At 35.4% G+C, this 19,614-nt stretch overlaps 1 protein-coding gene across 2 annotated transcripts in view; it reads right to left on the bottom strand.

Moving 5' to 3' along the window:
- Positions 1-1,656: 1,656 nt before the first annotated feature.
- Grd (gamma-aminobutyric acid type A receptor subunit Grd) overlaps positions 1,657-19,614 on the bottom strand; it is a 1,945,208-nt gene continuing 1,927,250 nt past the window's right edge. For both annotated transcript variants that reach the window (XM_081752088.1, XM_081752089.1), the window contains 2 exons: positions 16,352-16,492; positions 1,657-2,486 (listed from right to left, as the gene is read on the bottom strand). In XM_081752088.1, coding sequence (XP_081608214.1) covers positions 2,079-2,486; positions 16,352-16,492 — 549 coding nt within the window. In that variant the 3' untranslated portion in view covers positions 1,657-2,078. The remainder of the gene's footprint in view (positions 2,487-16,351; positions 16,493-19,614) is intronic.

Here is a 19,614-nt window from a genome sequence, read left to right as displayed (position 1 = left end):
AATCCTTTTTTCGCTATCTCTGGTATATTTTTGTTTCAGTGTCTTATTTTGTAGTACTGGTACATATCAACTACATGTTTTTAGACTCTCTCAGTATATGAACTATAACTTCTCTTTAATTTGGCAATTTAATTTAAACCAGTTTAGACAACTAAGAAAAAGATGGGGCGCAAAGAATTATTGCATCGTAACTTCTTCGTTATACGTATTCAGCTCTATTTTTGTTTCTTTCCTATATTTCTTTAAATTATTAGTGTAAAATTAATTCTGTCGTGAAGCGTTAAATTATCCATTTGAATTTAAATGTAACTAACTATTTGCTGAGCAAAACTATATATTTTCGTTAAAATTTAACACGTGATACAGTTTAGCCAACTAACTCTTTGGCTTCATCAGACACTATGTGATACAGGATAACTATACAAACGTGTATATATATAGTTTTGCTCAGCAAGTAATTAGTTTATATTTAATTATAACCAAGCAAAGCTTCTTCCTGTGGAAAATACGTATCACCATTTGAATTTTTATCGAGTAAATGTTTATTTATTTTAGTATTTTATGGTTATATCAGAGGAACTACAGGATTTTTGGTTATATTTTAGAGTGACTTACACCACTCTTTTCAGAAATTGCGACTTGGATATATCACTTTTTCTATTGTTTCTTTTTTTTACTATTCTCTGCGCTTTCTTGATATAGGTTAGGATGTTCAAATGTTTAGAATTTTTGAGGTATCTGACTTATATGTTTTGATGTACTTCCTAGTTCTAGTTTTAAACATTAATTAGGTATTTGCTTTCCCTGAAAGGAATTCAGAGTTATTTAGTTTATTCTCAAATTTTGGATTATACTGTAAAGATAATATTGCTATACTTTTACGTTATTTCTATACTTATATCTTTATTTCGTAATATTTTTTTCTTACTTTGTTTCTGTTTATACCATTTCTACCTCCTTGGTTTGAATGCTAAAATTAAAATTAATTATTTCATCTGATTTGATTTCGTTTGTTTGCTAGAGAAAGTACTCTATTGCTTATTAATTAATATTTTAAAAGATTGGAATGTCGATTATGGTAGAAAAATTCATGTTTTGGCGTGTTTCGGAAACTGAATTTTCTTCTAGAAGTCTATTATTATGTTTTCTACAGCCACGTTTGGAAAGGTTATCATAATTTCAATATTTTAAAGTGTTAATTGTACTTCACTTATCATTACAGAGGATTTCTATATATTTCCCTAGTTGATTCCTCGTACTACTAGGAACGCACATTACGGTTATTTTCATCATTAGGCCGCCACTTGGACAAGTCCAGGTAAATATATATATATATACATGCGTCCAGAAATAATGTATATAATAAATTAATATAGCTCAAAGTAGTAAGAAAGCTTTAACTTTCATATTAAGTGATGCATATCTTTGAATTATTATCGTATTTTCAACAAATCATGCACGTTACATAGGCTTCACATGTATTGTTTGTGAAAATTGATATTTCTCTATCAGATGGTGTATTAGGGTAGTAATTCTTAGGCTGACTATAGAAATAATGTTTTAGATTTTTGTTTGCAAGTCATCTACAGAGAAACTACGATTTGATAATTTAGTATTTTTTTAAATGCAATACGATTTGGTATTTTAAATGCAATATGATCTACTACAAGGGGATGATTGACTACTAGTTTACGTATCTTATTTAGAACTGAAGCAATTGAAATAAACTACACAGCTTTGCTAAGTGTTCACTATAACTTCTGTAAATCGTTTAAATGCTCTTTTGGACCGCAGACCGTAATATATATTATGAAAAGAGTGCCATTAATTTATAACAATAAAGTAATGGTAATTCTGTTTTGCTCTGTGTTATTATTATATTGGTATGTTCTAGAACGCCAACACAAGTCGACACTGGTGGGTAAGGTTGAAAAATCTATACCTTTGAATTAATACTTTGTGCCACTGATCTTTAGCTTTTACATATTCAATTACATTCGAATTTCCTGGAAAAGGTTAGGTGGTCAAACACGTGAAGTGACACCAACTGACTCCTGACCTTCTCCATTAGATCCCCACTATGTATCCGGCCTGTGTATGCGTTCACTTCTGGATAGATATGAATACCAATAAAAGAGATTGATAGCCATGAAGCATAATGGAAATACAATTCTTGACACTCTATCAATCTTAGAGACAGAATTGTATCTTGGAACTTTCCTAGTGCTTCTTTTCAGACGTTGGCCTTTACTTTCTTTATTTTCACGACGTACTTGGTCCCTGAGGCCTGAATATGGACGCTGGGAATGCCAGGAGCGACTTCCTCTAATACAAAGGCCTGACCATGCCTGAGACGTAGGGGTTTGTTCCCGTGAAGATAACTGAATAACTTCTATTTTGGTATCCCCATTAGCTGCTGAATAGTTGTTGTTCCCTAGGAAGCTAGGTGTACTAGCATTTCTCTCATCTAGTTGATAAATAGAACTCTATAAAAGAAAAAGAGACAATATTTCGTTATTGACGGTCAGTCATTATTCATGGATAAGAGTGATATATAAGTGTTTTGATATTACATTAGAAGTAAATTCATGAACAAACCGTACACTGTTACAAGTAATAATCAATCTTACTATGATTTATGACGTAATGGACCTGCACTTAGTTTAAATTTCCATAAATGTTGTAATCAACAAATAACTTCTTTTTCCCTTATCATTATGAGCTACATATTTTCTTCATAGATTAGTTGATGATCGGCTAGCGGAAGTTAGAATGACTCCTGTTTGTGCTACAAGACGGTATTTTGATTTTACATGTCATATAAATAACTCCGTCTGACGAAATAGGATAAATATGTCATTTACTATTATTTTAGGTTATAGAAACTACTTTCTAACATCCATACGTAAACAAGAAGAAATGTATCATACATTCCACATTATATGCAATTGCTGGCATTTACGAATTATCAATTAACATTCTACCTAGCTAATGTTAAAATTACGTCTTTACATTTTCATTAGAAAACAATGTTAGGAAAAATTTTATTGAATATTAATGGAAGTTGCATTGTCAAATGAACCTTGTAAAAACGTGAAATTTCAGTAATAAACAGCGCCTTGTATCATTTTTGTAATAAAACATTATAACGAAAGTACAAAAATTTTACGCTCGCGAAAGTCGGTAATATTTTACAAGTACTGCAACAATCATATGAGAATGTACTCAAGTAACATGCATGAAAATGGAGGTCAAGGGGAAAACTAAATGTCTACTATCACTATGGTAACTAAATAGCTAGTTTCTCGTGTATGCTGTGGAAGATTGGGGTTGGATTGCCGATGATTGTAAGACTATGGGTAAAGTCCCTTATTGGATTCTTTTCTGAAATGTTATAATAAAAAAGGCTGGGTGAATTCAAGGTTACTGAGATTTATTTTGAGACAATCATAACCCACTAGTCTTTACTAAGTTAATCAGGACGGCCATTTCCAGAAATCGGAAAATAAGCTTAATTTCCTTCTTTTCTAGAGAAATCGTAAAGCACGAGGAAAAGAGGACTTTCTGAGGCCGGACTTTTTTAGTCGTTCTACATAGATGTAATTGATTAAGGATAAGTTAAAGAATCGATTGGCATTGAACTTGACCACTTCCGGTTTAGAGTCACAATTTACTTTCTGGTCTGGACATGGTAGTACCTTGTACACCCAGCATGTACATCAATGGATTCAGAGTAGGGAAAGAAATTGACAGAGAGCAATCCTGATCATTTCCAGAAAGTCACTTCCAGTTTGGAGTCTTCATTTACTTTCCAGGGCCTGGCCATTTCTAGTGACCATGCAGATGTAATATGCACATCAGTCGATTCACGTGTCGGGAGTGCGTTCACAATGTTTGAAGACTGAGTGTTACCTGAGTAAGGGTGCGCGCACAGACCCGTTCCAGTGACAGGGTGCGGTAGTTTGGGATATCAGCTAACCGTCCGCACGAGCGTCAGTTGCCTCTAAAACGCGGGAGTGAGTAGATGTCTAGTGGCGTGAGCGCGTGTCGGTGACCCCCGTCGAAACCTGAGTAAGTGGAAAATGCCGCGGCATTTGGAGCAGCGTTATGCCGTGAAGTTCTGTACAAAACTGAACAAATCAGTTACAGACTCTTCATATGATTCAAGAGGCTTACAAAGAAGACGCCATGTCACCTGCAATGGTTTTCTTGTAAATCTACTCATTTCTGGACACAATTCCAGCGGTCCAGGCGACTTCGACGATGTCCCTTCACAGCCTTACGCGCAAAGACTTTCAGAGAACCTATGAACAATAGAAAACACGCTGGCAGCGATGTGTTGATGCCCAAGGGTCATATTTTGAGGACTTTTAATTCGCTGTACAAAAATGCGTAATACATTTGTTATTCTGAGACCAGTCTTGAAATTTTGTGAACGCACCCTGTATCTTAAATTCTCTTCCGGTTTAGAATCACAATTCACTTTTCGGGAGTGAGAATTTCAAGTGATTTTATATTACAATTTGCGTATCAATCGATTCAACGTTATGCAATGAGTCGAGTATATCAATCGCGACCACTCCTGGAAAGTAATTTCTGGTTTAGAGTAACAATTTGATCGCGAGGTCTTGTTAGAAAACATAGGGTGACGAAGCAATTGTAGACATTTGCAATTTACTTTTACGGTCCTGCGTGTTTCTAGTAATTTTATACAGACAAGCTGAGTATCGATCGATTAAGGAGAGATCGCAGTAGTTCAATGGTAGGGCATTCACCTTTGACACTTAGTCTCGCCGGTTCGATTCCAGTTCCTGCCAAATTGACTTTGTGTTGGATAAACACTGTGTGCTTGGGTTTTCTTCAGGGTATCCTGTTCCTCCTAGTTTCGTCTTTCTACTATTATCATCCATCATATAATACCGTCTTTCTAAGTCTTGGTGCAGAATCGTGGGACGTTAAACTAAAACAAATCGATGATGGTTGACGAAACAAAACAAGTAACACCACTTTTTGTCATTTCCGGTTTACGGCCATAATTTAGATTTGGGTGTTCCAGAATGTTTAGTTTTTCTACCTACACAATAAATGCATCACTGGATAATAAAACATCAATAGTCTGTGTATATAATTGCAGAGGTTTTGCACAAGAAAAGCTATGCAATGTCATGATAATGAATTTTCAAACATTGGATTTGTAAATTTTGAATTGATTTAAAAAACAACATTTATTAGTTCATCATACTTGCACTCTTTTCATAAACATAGTAAAACATATAAATTACACATTTGACAAAATATATTTTCGACTTAGTGTTGAAAGTTTAAATATGTTCAGCCATATAACAATGCCATGGACGACTTTGTTCCTGGCTTATCTTTTGAAAGTCATTAGGGCAAGATTAATAATGTATGTTGCTAAATAGGAAGTTATAAAGGAAAAATATGATAGTTATAATCTCGAGATGTTATCGTGAAATTCGTTCTTTAATTTTAGTTTTGTTTGTGTACAATTTAGACCTACATTCATTCCAAAATAATAGTTCTCGCGACACTAGTAGTAGCATCGATAGAAAATGATATCCCAGCATTAGAGTGTACCATTCTTAGCTGAGATGAATATTTGAATTATTTATATAGAGAATTTTATATCAGAATATTCCTTAATTTAAAATAAATATCAATTATAGCTTTGTCAAGGTTAAAGTTTGCAATTAGTGAAACAGAAACTACCATAGGCAGTCGGTATTTGAGGGACTACACTTTAGAAACATTCATCGTATATTAACTAAATACTAATAATCTGCAGACTCACTACAGGTCCCGGAAAGTATATGGAACTTCAAATCGGAAGTGACTTTTTAGAAGAGGCCACAGCTGATATCAAGAGACTAGATTCGTCATTGTGAATCGACTGATACTCGTACTATCTGTATAGATTCATTACAAATGCCCAGGCCTCAGAAAGCATATTATGATTCTAAACCAAAAGTGACTTTGAAGTACTAAAAAGATTGATATTAATCACAATTACTATAAATGTCCAGGGCTTGGAAAGTAAATTGTAAATCTAAACGAAAAGTGACTTTTTGGGAGTGGGTAAGATTGCTGTCACTCGATTTCTTCCGTAATCCTGAATCGATTGATATGCATATTGTACATTTACTTCTTAGACATCCCCAAGCTCCGTAAAATTAATTGTGATTCTAAAACGGAAACGAGTTTACAGATTTGACTAGAATTGATGAAGTCACCTCGAATCGATTGATGTGTATAATATGGATTCTACCAAAATCACTAAAAGTGCCCAGACCACAAAAGCAAATTCTGCTTCTAAACCGGAAGAGGACAAAATTTTGATATACATGTTGCGCATACACAATGCCTAGAAGCGCCCATGGGCCGGAAAGCAATCTGACTTTAAACCAGAAGGGCCAAAATTGCAGTCAATAGATTCGTGGTTTCGATAGATTGATGTACATTTTGTTGATATAGAACTACTTGTCCGGGCTCCGAAAAGTATAATATTTCCGACAAAGTTTAATGTTAGTCAACCATACACCATTTGATGGCATACGACTAAGATCTGCATATCGTGCTATCACAGAGCTACCAAAATTTTCAGATGAGCTGCCTATTACGTTTTTTCCAAATACGAAAGTAGGAACAAGCAATGTTTGACGGTATTGTTACACACTAGCAAGACTCGAGTTTGTATTCCACATAAAGTTCTTGTAAATTTTTAAAATTTAATATTTTTATAATTCCGAAACCGACAGAAGAAAAAGTATTTGAGAAGTTAGGATTAATATACCTACCTCCAGAAGAAAGAGACCACTGATTGTACTAGCTTAGCTTTAATTTTAACTATGTACATAATGTTTGATATGTTATTCTATTGTTCTGATTCTAATATTTAAAAATTGTAACGTATAAATTATCTGTACTGTTGTATTGAAAATGTATTTAATAAGTAAGATTTATCATATACAGTCTGTATTATATTTTAATAGTACTCTTTCTTTATCATCAGGCTACTATTAATATGAAGAATATTTGTCTAATCGTTCTCTTATAGTTTTGTTACATTGATATAATTTTACTTTTCAATATGTTACAAATACTGTTAAAACTTTCAGTATAAATTTAAATTTGCAATTTTGGTTACTTTTATCATTATCGTTAACAATATTCCTTATCATTATTATTATTGCAACAATCATTATTTATTTTTCTTCACTGTTTTATTTATTATTATAATATCATAATGAAATATTCCAAACTTCACTTATTTTCAACGCTTTTACCACATTTCTCGTGGTAAATTTAGTTTTTTATTTCTTCCCTTAACAATCTCCTATATCCATTCATCGTTTTGTCAATAACTGATGTATTTTCGAACAAAATTTTGGAATTTTCTTGAAGCGTGTGTGTTGTTAGTGCTGATTTTTCTGATTTGTTTGCCCGCAGATATCTTTTCATGCTTCTCACATTTTGTATTTTGTTTCATTTATTCAACGGGATTGAACGTCAAACTGATCACCACCATCATCATAAGTATTCTGCCCTCATTGGCAACTCACTTGCCCCAACTAAGAAGTTTATATAACTAACTAACTCTATGGCTTATAAAACTCGGAGGTTCAATGCCGCGTTCGCAAAAGCTCTCCACTGACTTCTATCCATAGCCAACTGGATCCAGCTTCTACTTTGTATTCCTCCTTAGCCAACTGGATAAAGCTTCTACTTTATATTCCTATCGCTGCGAGATCCATCTTAATATTGTCCTCCCATCTGCACCTAGGTCTTCATAATGGTCATTTTTCGATTGCTCTTCCAGTCAAGACTTTGAAAGCGTTTCTACTTTCTTCCACCCTAGCTACATGACCTGATCATCTAAGCCTCCTGGACTTGATGACCGTAACCAATGTTTGGTAAACCGTATAAATTACGTAGTTCCTCGTTATGAAGTTTCCGCCATTCCCCATTCCCGTTCCTTTTGTGTCCGAATATTCGTTCAGGATCTTGTTCTCAAATACTTGCAGTCTATGTTCTTCTCTCAGAGTAAGCGACCATGTTTCGCAACCATATAGAACAACAGGCATGGTTATCGTTTTATATGTTTTCAACTTCAAATTCCTCGACAAAATTCGCGACAACAAGAGATTTTGAACTGAATAATAACACGAATTCCCTGCTTTTAGTCGACATTTAATTTCTTCGTGAATATGATTTTCGTCTCTTAACATTGACCTAAATATTTGAAACTATCCACTTTACCAAAAGTATTATTTAATATTTTAACACATACATAATTTGCCTTATTACGGTACCGACGCACCTCCATGTATTTAGTTTTCTCTGCATTTATTTCTAAACCCATGTCCCTGCAAGCGTTTAATAAGATCTCTGCAATTCTTTCTATTGTTCTCCTATCATCTCCTATTACATTTACATAATCAGCATATACCGTAACCTGGTGAATACCGTTCAACTCTAGACAAAGTTGAATAATAATGGAGACAACGCATATCCTTGTTTCAGGCCATTTTTGATGTGAAAGCTTCTGGACAAAATTTTTGCTGGCCGGACTTTACTTTGAGACTCATTTTAAACATATCTTAATCTAATGAGCTTTCTCGGTATTCTAAGTTCTATAAGAACGTTGTATAACGTTTCTCTCCTAACTGAGTCGTAAACCTTTCTAAAATCAATAAATAGTTGATGTACCGGATAATTGTATTCCCACTTCTTTTCGAGTATTTGGCGAATGGTAAATATTTGGTCGATAGTTGATCGATTTGGTCTAAATCCTCACTGATAATGTCCAATATTTTCATCTGATTATGGGGTTAATCTTGCTAATAGAATATTTGAAAGGATTTTATAGGATGTTGCCACAAGAGAAATGCCTCGATAATTATTACAGTCAGTTTTGTCGCCTTTCTTGTGAATTGGAACAATGATTGATTCTTTCCACTCATGTGGCAATTCTTCTTTCTTCCAGATAAGGAAAATGATTTTGTGTATCTTGTTCCACAATTTTCCTAATCCAGCTTAAAATTGTTCAGCAAATCGTTAAACAAATCTTTCCACCTATTTAAGACGCTATCCGTATCAGTGAGAACTGTTCCGTCAGCTTTCTTTAATATATAAGCACAAGGTTGATAGCCTTTCTTAAATTCGTTGATCCCCTTATACAAGTCCCAAATGTTTTTAATTTTTACTATTATCTTCGAGTTCCTTAATTTTAGCTTTCAAAGAACCGCGTTTCTTGGTTCTAAAAGTATTGAAAGCTTCCCGCCTGATGTCTACGAAATTTTGTGTAGTCATTTCATTCGGATTTTGTAGCCAACGTAATTTTGCCTGCTCTGTTTTCTGTTCTCTGCTAGTTTAATACATTCCTGGTCGAACCATGGTTTGTTGCTACGTATTTCCGCGTGTCCCAATTTTTCTTTTGCTGAAATTTTAATGCTATTTCTAATTTCAATCCACGTATCCTCAACACTAGTGTACTCGGAATCTTGTAAAGCCGAGAATCTACACGAAACTTCAATTTGGTATTCCTCTCTTACCTGGCTCTCTTCTAATTTCTTTAAATTGAATCTCTCCGTTTTCGGACAATGAATATTGCGTTTATTCAACGATAGCCTCTCTCGTATTATCGCTGCTACCAGGTAGTGGTCAGTGTCACAATCAGCCTTTCTAAACGACCGGACATCAATTATGCTAGATTGCCTTCTTCTATCTACTAAAACGTGATCAATTTTATTATGTGTTTTCCCGTCTGGTGATTTCCAAGTGTATTTATGAACGTCGCGGTGTGAGAATTTTGTACTCTTCACGATTAGGTTTTTGGATGTTGCAAAGTTCACGAGTCTAACACCGTTGTCATTACTTTCCTTATGCAGACTTTCGTTCCCTATAATCGGTTTGAAAATATCCTCTCGTCCTACCTTCGCATTGAAATCCCCTAATAGAATTTTCATATGGTATCGCGGGGGTTGGTCAAATATCCGTTCCACTTCTTCGTAAAAACTGTCTTTTATATCGTCATCCTTATCTTCAGTTGGGGCATGTACATTTAAAACAATAATATCACTCCACCGACCCTTAAGAGTAATAAAAGAAAGTCTGTCAATAACAAATTCAACCATCCTAATTGCTGATAATATTTGTTTGTGTACGAAAAACTCTGTTCTTAATTGGTGATTTTTATTTCCTTCCCCGTAAAAGAACGTAAAATTTCCGGAGTTCACAGATCCATTTCCTTCCCACCTACCTTCCTGAACTCCTACTAGGCCTATCCTGTATTTCTCTAACCCACTCGTTACGGATTTTAATCGAGCATGTCCTATAAAGGCTTCTAATATTCCATGTTCTAAATCTCATGTCCATTTTCTTTTGCTGAGGTCGTGCCAAGTTATCAGCCCTTGTCCGAGGCTTTTGTGAACGTTTTTGACACACACACAAGTGCCTTTTTAAAGGATGAGGTTGCTAGCTTTACCCAAACCCCCAAGCTGGGGGACCATTCCCTGTCGTCTGTCCGCGACTACTTATTCAGTATATTCGCGGCTAACCTCTATATCTAGAGGCCTGAGGACGCGCCATGCTCTGGTGACAGGAACCCACGTTACACACGATTTTGAGCTAACTTGTTTCATGTACTATTTTTCTTCCTTGATAGCTTCCATCAGCAGTAGCCTCTTTCGCCCTTCTCTCTTTTTCCTGCATCACGTCCTCTAACACGTCCTTCATGATGCAGCTCCTTTTCAGTCAATGTCCCAACTAGTTGCTCCTTATCTTCCCAAGTATACGTAAGATTTTTCTTTTCTCCCCTACTATTTTCAACACCTTCAAACTTGTTTTCTCTTAAACTCAGCTAATTCTCTTAATTTGTCTCTACACCTATATTTCGAAGACTTTTAGTCTTTTCTAATTGCTTTCGTGTAATGTTCATGTTTCTGTCTACATCATACAATTCTCTACGCGAAGCACTTTATGAGTCTTTTTCTCAATTCTTTATTCAAGAAATAGCATAAAATATGGTTTTCTTCCTCTGAAATGCCATCCATTCTTGCTTTATTTCACGTTCGCATTTCAAGACAGCAGCAATAATATTACTCACGTATCGGAAACTAATCATCTGTTGAATTTTCTCCCTTCCTACTTCTATATTTGACACCGACCGCTTCGTTAGAATCACCCTCACTTTTGTCATTCTAATGTTTATTTTCATCCTACATTCTTCACCGCCGTTGCTCTATCATTATGTTGATTTTCTTTTCAGATTCGCAACAAGCACCATATCATCTGCAAATCGTATACATCAAATCATTGTATTCCCTAAGGAAATACTGTTTTTATTATGTACATTATCCTTCATTACCTCTTTTAGAAATATATTAAATGATGTCGAATGGACAACATCCCTGGAGGACTCCGCTTCCAACTGCGCCCTCAAGTTTTATTTTTTTTCTATTATGATGCTTACTTGTTAGTTTAAATCTAGATTTCTCATTAGTCTTCGATCTTCCCGTTTCAACTCAATCTTCTTAAAATTTTCACCAACTATTCCTACTTCACATGGTCCAAATCTTTTGAGATCAATAAATACAACATACACCTTTCTCCCCTTTCCTATCAATGTTTCACAGATTACCCTTATTAATTCGCTCGCATCTCTCGTGTCCTTATACCTCCTAAACCCGAACTCTTCCTTATCAACGTTTTCATCTTTCCTTGCATACAACCTTCTTTTCAGTATTCGGAGCATAGTTTTTGATGCATATATATGACTCTAATAGTTCTGTAGTTCTCAACTCTCTCAGGTATCAATTTCTTAGTCAATGATATCATGATTGTTTTCTGGAAATCTTTACTCTCTTGTTTCATATAGGTCTATTTCATACCAAAGTCAGAATTATGCTTTCTTGCCCTACCTTCCGTATTTTTAATGAATTCGATTGGTATATTATCTATCCTCGTTGCGTTCTATTTCTAATATTGGATATAGCTTTTTCAAACTCATTCCGAAGAATATTAAACCCATATCATCCTCGTTTATTTTATTTTCTACTTACTTCATCCTGATCCCCGCTTACGTGACCTATTCCTACTCATATATAAGTCTTCAACTTATTATTCCATCTTCCTAAGACTTCTCTCCTGTCGATGACTAACATAATACTTTATTCTCTATTGCCATCGTAATACTTCCTTATCTCCAATGAAGTTTCATAGATTACACCTCCTTGTACATTTCACCATATTTCCCAACTCTAAACCAGAAAATAGGAGTCGTGGGAGACACTTTGGAATCAATGACGAAGTGAAGACCATCGTGAAGTAGTTTCTGTGTATGGAGAATATGCATATCTCCCAATTGGATTTTTAAACCTTGTAAAGCTGTAATGCATCAATGTTATCTGTTGTTATGTGAAAGCCTTGTTCTTTATTTTCGCAATATATTATTTACTTCCAACAAATAACTCCATCCATAGCTTCAACGAGGAGCTTATTTCCTGACTTGATTACATTAGATAAAGAAAGGAAGTAGCAACACAACCACATTACGCCTTCGGTGCGAGTGATCCCGGGTTCGATTCCCGGTGTAGGCACTTGGTCAAAAAAGTGTAACAGTTTCTCCAGGCCAGCCACCTTGAATGAGGTTTTCCTCATTCACACCAGGCAAATGCCGGGTTGGTATCTAACTTATAAGTCCCAAGGCGCATCCTTCCTTCCCTAATCCTTTCTTCCTTCCCTTTCCCCGGATAGTGTGCTCGCCGACGGACGTCATCCCTCAAACGTGACGGGCTAACTGGCCATAAGATTCCGAGAGCCCAGATATCTAAATCCTAACAAGCACATTAACAGCATAGAGACTTCCTTCCCTCATCTTAATAAATAAATTTGACATGGTTATATAAACCTGATACAGGTAACAAACAATTCCAAATCAGATCTAACAGGTAACAAACAATTCCAAATCGAATCTAATCTTCTGCATAGACAACACGATGTGACAGCCATTTTGTAACTGCGGTACCAATATGTGTTCTTTACTAATTCCGATGCGCTGAATCCAAATTCGTAATGCAAAGTTTTCCAGTTTACCATTTTCGAGTTACGCGTGACGTCACTTCCGGTGCTATGTTGCGCCCGAAAAAATATTTATATTGCTGGAAACACTGCTGAACTAAAGAAAAAAAACATGTGGCGTATATCAGTCAGCTAGATCTTTACCCGTGATAAATAAACCGGTGGGAGTTTCTCGTGATTGTTGTGTTATTTGTCTTTTATCGTAGTGGAAGTGTAGTTGCTGCAGTTCATCCGCTTTACGTAGTTGTATTGGACAGCATGTTATGAATAGAATATTTTGTTTCTGTGGTTTGGATAAAAATATACTCAAGTTGGAACTTAATGGCCACAGCACGGAACCGTAAACTCGGCTGTGTTACAAATCCAAACTGCTTCCGTTACGTGTGTGGTAAGTTTACACCAAAATCACATAGGAAACTAATTTCGCATTGATACGGACAGTATACAAAGCATACCTTGATTGCCCCTAGGCGATCAAGATAAATCATGGGCACCTCATGTGTGTTGTGAATCATGTGTGATAACACTCACTGAGTGGATGAAAGGAAAGAAGCGAGCAATGAATTTCGGAGTGCCCTGATTTGGCGCGAACCGAAGGACCACACAACGGATTGTTACTTTTGTCTGACTAGTGTTTCACGTTACTCCAGTAAAAATAAACATTCTATTGTGTATGCCGACATGATGTCAGCGATGAAATCGGTACCACACGGGCCGGATTTGCCAATCCCCTAGGCATCATCAAGCACAGTGACTGAAAGTGAGAATTATAGCAACAAAAGTGAAAGTGATTCTTTATCAGAATGGGAATTTAAAAATGACCAGTTGCCTCACGTCATTCAGCAACCTGAACTTAATGACTTAGTGCGAGACCTGAGTTTGACAAAAAAAATGAGGCCCAGATACTTGGATCTAGGCTACAAAAGTGGCATCTTTTAGCACCAGGCACGTCTATTTCACTGTACAGGAATAGAGAGAAGGAATTCGCACAGTTCTATCAGATGGAGAATTCAATATGTGTGTGTACCGATGTGAATGGACTGTTCCATACAATTGAACATAACCCAATGGAATGGCGTCTGTTTATTGATGCCTCTAAGTTGAGTTTAAAGGCACTGCTTCTGCATAACGGCAATCAGTGGCCGTCCATACCCATTGCCGACGCCGTAGGTATGAAAGAGTCGTATCAAACCATGGATGAAGTGCTCTCTGCCATAAAATACAACTCTTTTAAGTGGAAATTGTGTTGTGATCTTAAAGTTGTAGCCATCATCCAGGGTTTGCAAGGAGGATTCACAAAGTATAGTTGTTTTTTTTCTTGTGTTTGTGGAATACCCGAGACACTGCAAACCACTATGTACAATGGGTTTGGTCTAAGCGTGAGCTGGTGAGCAAAATATACAACATCTTCCACCGATTGATGCTAACCAAATCGCACATTAAAATTGGTTTAATGCGTACATTTGTGAAGGCTCTGGACAAGGAGAGCATAACTTTCAAATACTTAAGGGAAAAATTTCCCAACTTCAGTGAAGCAAAGGTTGCAGCAGGGATTTTTACCGGCCCTCAGATAAGGAAATTACTTCATGACACAGGTTTTGAAAATAAAATGAACCATTTTGAAGTCGCTGCATGGAATGCATTTGCTGCGTCATTTGACGGTTTCCTAGGAAAATACAGGAGTTCTCCCTATGTACAGTTGGTCGATGATTTGATATCAACCTATCAAGTTCTAGGTTGTCGCATGTCATTGAAGCTACATTTCCTTGATTCTCACTTGGACGTTTCCCTCCAAACTTGTGTGACGTGAATGATTTACACGGAGAGCGATTCCATCAAAAAATTTCCCAAATGAAACGCCGGTACCAAGGTAGATGAGATGCTTCAATGATGGGCGACTACTGTTGGGTTTTGTGCAGGGAGTTCAACACTAAATCACACAAAAGATCATCAGGGGTTTATTTCCAACAGTAGCAAGTAACTGCCTCGTAAAACTATTTATCTAGTATGTCTTCTCAGTTTCGGTGCGGAAAAGAATGATTTATTACTTTACTATCCCAATACATGATGCGCTGTATACAGTGAGCCTAGATGGGATATGGAAACCCCATATTCTGTAACTCAGAAATGTGACGTGATAGAAAATTTCTAAATACACCATTGAATTCAGCGACCCCAAATTAGTAGAGAATAGATACTTTCATTCCAGTTACAAAAAAAAAGTTTCAATTTGTTGCCTAGTGTTATTGTATATAATTTGAGATGATAGTTGCTTTTAGCGTTATTATAAACTCATCAAAAAGTTTGGAAATGCATTGAAGATTTAATTTTTAATGTCATTACTTCCAATTATTATAATTGCTATTATTAATGTATATGAAACTTTGAAAAAAATCACAATAATCACAATGTTATGCCCTTACATTTAAAATTTTACATGTTTTCAATTTCACTTTTCTATCCATGTAAGATATTGATTAAATTTGATATTGAACAACAATGTTTTTATATAATTCTATCATATTCCTATAGCAACGTTTCACATTTGAGAAGAAACAAATAATGAACAAATTTATAAAGAAACTATGAATTCGCCCTGAAAGTATATCGACTCAATTGTTACTTTTACTCGTAGCTCTTTATACTTCTAGACTAAATAATGACTAGTGAATAGCCTAATCGGTATTTTATATCTGTTGTTAAATATTGGTTAAGAGCTATTTAATGAGACAAAGAGTTGTGCATGTATCACAGCTTATTTCCCACGAACAAAGGATTATATTTTTTAATTAAAGTTTTTCTTTAAAAGAAGCAAATAAGAAAATAGTGTAGATGAACTTTCGCGAAACTTCTTGAGTCGTAATAAGTAAGTTTATTTCCAGAGATAAGAATTAAAAATGGAAGCTGAGTTCTCAGTTATTAACACTAGTTTTCAGGAAATTTTATTGTTATCACTAACTAATTTCTACATGAAACCACAATCCCAAATTTAAAGAATGACAAGAACTAAATACATTTCAATTCAGACAGTCTGATTTGTCAGTTAATCTAGATGTATTTGTATGCTGCACATGTTCTTCTCAAACATCAAGTGGTCTAATTGTTTTCTTGAAAAAATAAAAACATCAACAAAACTGACGAGTTTTCATTTATATCATTCAATTTATACATAGTAATATCGATATATTATAGGAAAATTAAATTTACGAAAATTATATTTAAGAAAATTATACATCACCGAATAAGTAATTACCGATTCATCTCTTGTTGAGAAAGATGTTCCTTCCTGTGCACCATCTTGCCATTCCTCGTCAGAACTTTCATTCGAACTTGCATCTGAACCAAAATACACTTCTCCTGATCCATATTTCGTGAAATAATGTACTACTGCAAACTGAAATAAACCAATGTATTAATATATCGCATACTATCATATTAAAGAAGTAAATCGAACTTATTGGAGTTACATATAAAGCATAGCAAAGAGTTTGAAATATCTGTACGGAAGTAAATCCTCAAATGCTTTTCAGTATTATTGTAAATTTTGCTTACTTATAGATGTATACACATTAATCGTAAAACAATATTTGAATTCTAGAATATCATGAAACTGTTTATAAAAATATTAACCAACTTCAAAGAAAGCGACAAAAAGCAGCAAATATGGTAACAAAAAGCTATTGGAAAGCGATAAAAAGCAGAAAATAATTTAAAAGGGCTAAAAGTCAGAAAATAATAATAGTAAAACGCTTGAGAATTTTAAACGCGCCAAAATACACGTTTTTAATGAGGAGGCTCACTGTTTTTCCACTAGAGTGCAGTGCTGCATAGGTGGAAATACCTTTCTTGCTTTCAAGAAGTTGTAATATGTACACAGTAAATAGAAAGATTGGGTTTCGAGATTTTTCTTTTATGACAGCTACAAGTTCTTGTAATGTTATCTCCTATCCGGATTATACTTCACGAACAGACAATTGGGATTTCGAAGTAAGATCAGGACGATAAAATTTACCATGTAGCAATTTTTGTAAAAATAAAAGAAACGTAAGTTATCTCTGTAGTTTCAAAGTGTGTATACTGAATTTTTTTATTAACCCTAAATATGATTCATAGTCCGGATACAGATAAGCTTTTCTATAAAAAGTAATCTCAAGAATTTTTATTGTATCCTTTCAATCATCTCAATGTGTTTATATGTTTTCGGTGTCAAGCTTTGTAAGCAGAAACTGCATGAGCGTCGGGATTCTCAAGGAATGAAATGTAGTGATTGAAAATGGAAGGGAAAGTGGAGTGCGATGAAGGGTGTGAGGGTGTTAGTCGATATCAAAGTTCATTGTATCAATCCGTTTTAAAATATAGGCGTAGATCGCATAGGTTGTGATGAACGACCCTCTTTTTGGCAGTGACTACCTTTTTGTTTTCTAATTTCGCGGTTTTGGGCGGCGGCTCGCGTGCGATATCGAAGCCTGCCCGAAATCTCTTGCTGATTTGCGTTAATTAGTTTTGTTAATATAACCAGTTGAACCAGAAGTTAAGGATGTTGATTGTTCAGTAGAAATATATATTTTCGTCGAATTCGTTGTGATATAACAGTAACTTGGGTAACGGAGGTGAAGAATACGTAGAAAGTGAAGATAAGATAAAATTAAGATAACAAAGATGATACAATATCTAAAAATATAGTTCTTGAGTTTAACCCTCTATTTTGCTGCACCATTACAGCAGTAGCATGAGTCCCTGGTTGCGCCCACAACTCAGGACCCTCCACAGCTTACAAGTGTTAGATCCAACACCATTAGTATCTCGGTGGACAAGTTAAGAGCCAATCGTAAAATGCGTGTTTGTAATTAGTATTTTCTGACCTTTAGTGATATTATTTTCTGCGTTTTATAGCATCTTAAGCAGTTTTCTAAACTTATTTTCTGCTTTCTAGCTCTTTTTCGAAGTCGTTAATGTAGTTGTAAAAAGTGTTTATTTTCTGCTAACTATTGTGCTTTCTTCAAAGACGTTGACTATTCTTTTAAAAATCCTTTTATTTTTCCATTTTTTCATTACCCCGATAGTGCAACACAAACTTTATATAAAATGAGTAGGTCTACAGAACACGATTCAGCAAGTATTTTCAATCGGCCTACGCATACACTGTTAAGTATGAACAAACATGTAATTATGGTATTAATACTGTTAGACGATGAAGATATGATACAGGTCCAAACACTATCATCATATTCTAATGAAAACTACATGAGACCACCACGGAAACATATTCTTTTTTAAAAGAATGAAAGAAACAAACAAACATTATTATCAGTGAATCTATTACGGCATTATGCGTGGACAAATACACAATCATGATATTAATACTGTCAGTTATTGAAATGTCTCATGGACTGACTTAAAAGCCAATTATCACCTCCTTTTCAAAATACCCAGGATACCGTAATTCTTTAAACAAAAAAAGGATAACTAAAATCGCTGTACCCATATCAAAGTAATACATAAACATACACACAATGAAGTCGGTTATTTATGATGTTAACACTGAATTCGTTGTGGGGTTTCAAGGTTCATTTCTAAACATAACCATTAGATCCCGATGAAATTTAGATGAGACCACCGAGAAAATGATTTACGTGAGAATTTTTGGAACGAAACAAGAAGCACCTCAATCGGTAAATATATGTCGAAATTATGCGTGAGGATATCCGTAACACATCTATTTCCTGGAAACACCTGGAAAAGTACAACCTATTCAAAATTAATATGACGTTTGAGCACCTTTTGCCTTCGAGTAGCTCTGATGTGACGTGAAATGGACTCATACAGATCGTGAATGATATCAAGTGGAATATTACACTATTCTGCGAGCAATGCATTACTCGGTTCCGTAAGAAAGAACAGGAGCAAAAGTCTGCGCTAGATTCATGTCTTGAAAACGGACCACCAAAGCAATTTGGTGTAGGGCTAGAAATGAGGCTGGCTAAAGGAGATGTTTAACTTTATCCCGATGTTCATCAAACCACGCTGCAATACCTCTAGTTGTCTGAATTGGCACATTATATCCACGAATATGAAGTCATACCCCCGAGACAACATCTGTGCCATAGGAAATACGTGTTCCCCTAAAATGGTTGCATAACCACGGATAGTGACGCAACCGGTAAGCAAGAGCACACGACTCTTTGAAAATCAGGATAATATGGCTCACAGCATCTGAGAACGCCGTCACGTTTCACAGTTGGGAGGACACATTGAACATTATAAATTTCTTTGTCGTACGTCTCTTATATACAAGGCCCGTTGTTGGAAATAACGTGAACGACGACTCACCCAATCAGATTTACATGTTTGCAGTCAGCGGTTCATGTTGCATATTTGCGGCATTATTTGTATCATAGAAAAGCGTTAAAGTGGATAGGTCCTTTATCAGTGGTTTCGCCCGTGCAAACCGATCCCACATGTCCACGTCACATAATTCCTGATGGGAGCTCCCTCGTGGCTAAGCAGTTAGCGTAC

Source organism: Thermobia domestica, chromosome 3 (assembly GCF_964235325.1).
Source record: "Thermobia domestica chromosome 3, izTheDome1.hap1.1, whole genome shotgun sequence".
In the NCBI taxonomy this organism is placed as follows: Eukaryota; Metazoa; Arthropoda; class Insecta; order Zygentoma; family Lepismatidae; genus Thermobia; species Thermobia domestica.
Note: the sequence above shows the minus strand (reverse complement) of the source record. Positions and strands in the feature narration are given on the sequence as shown.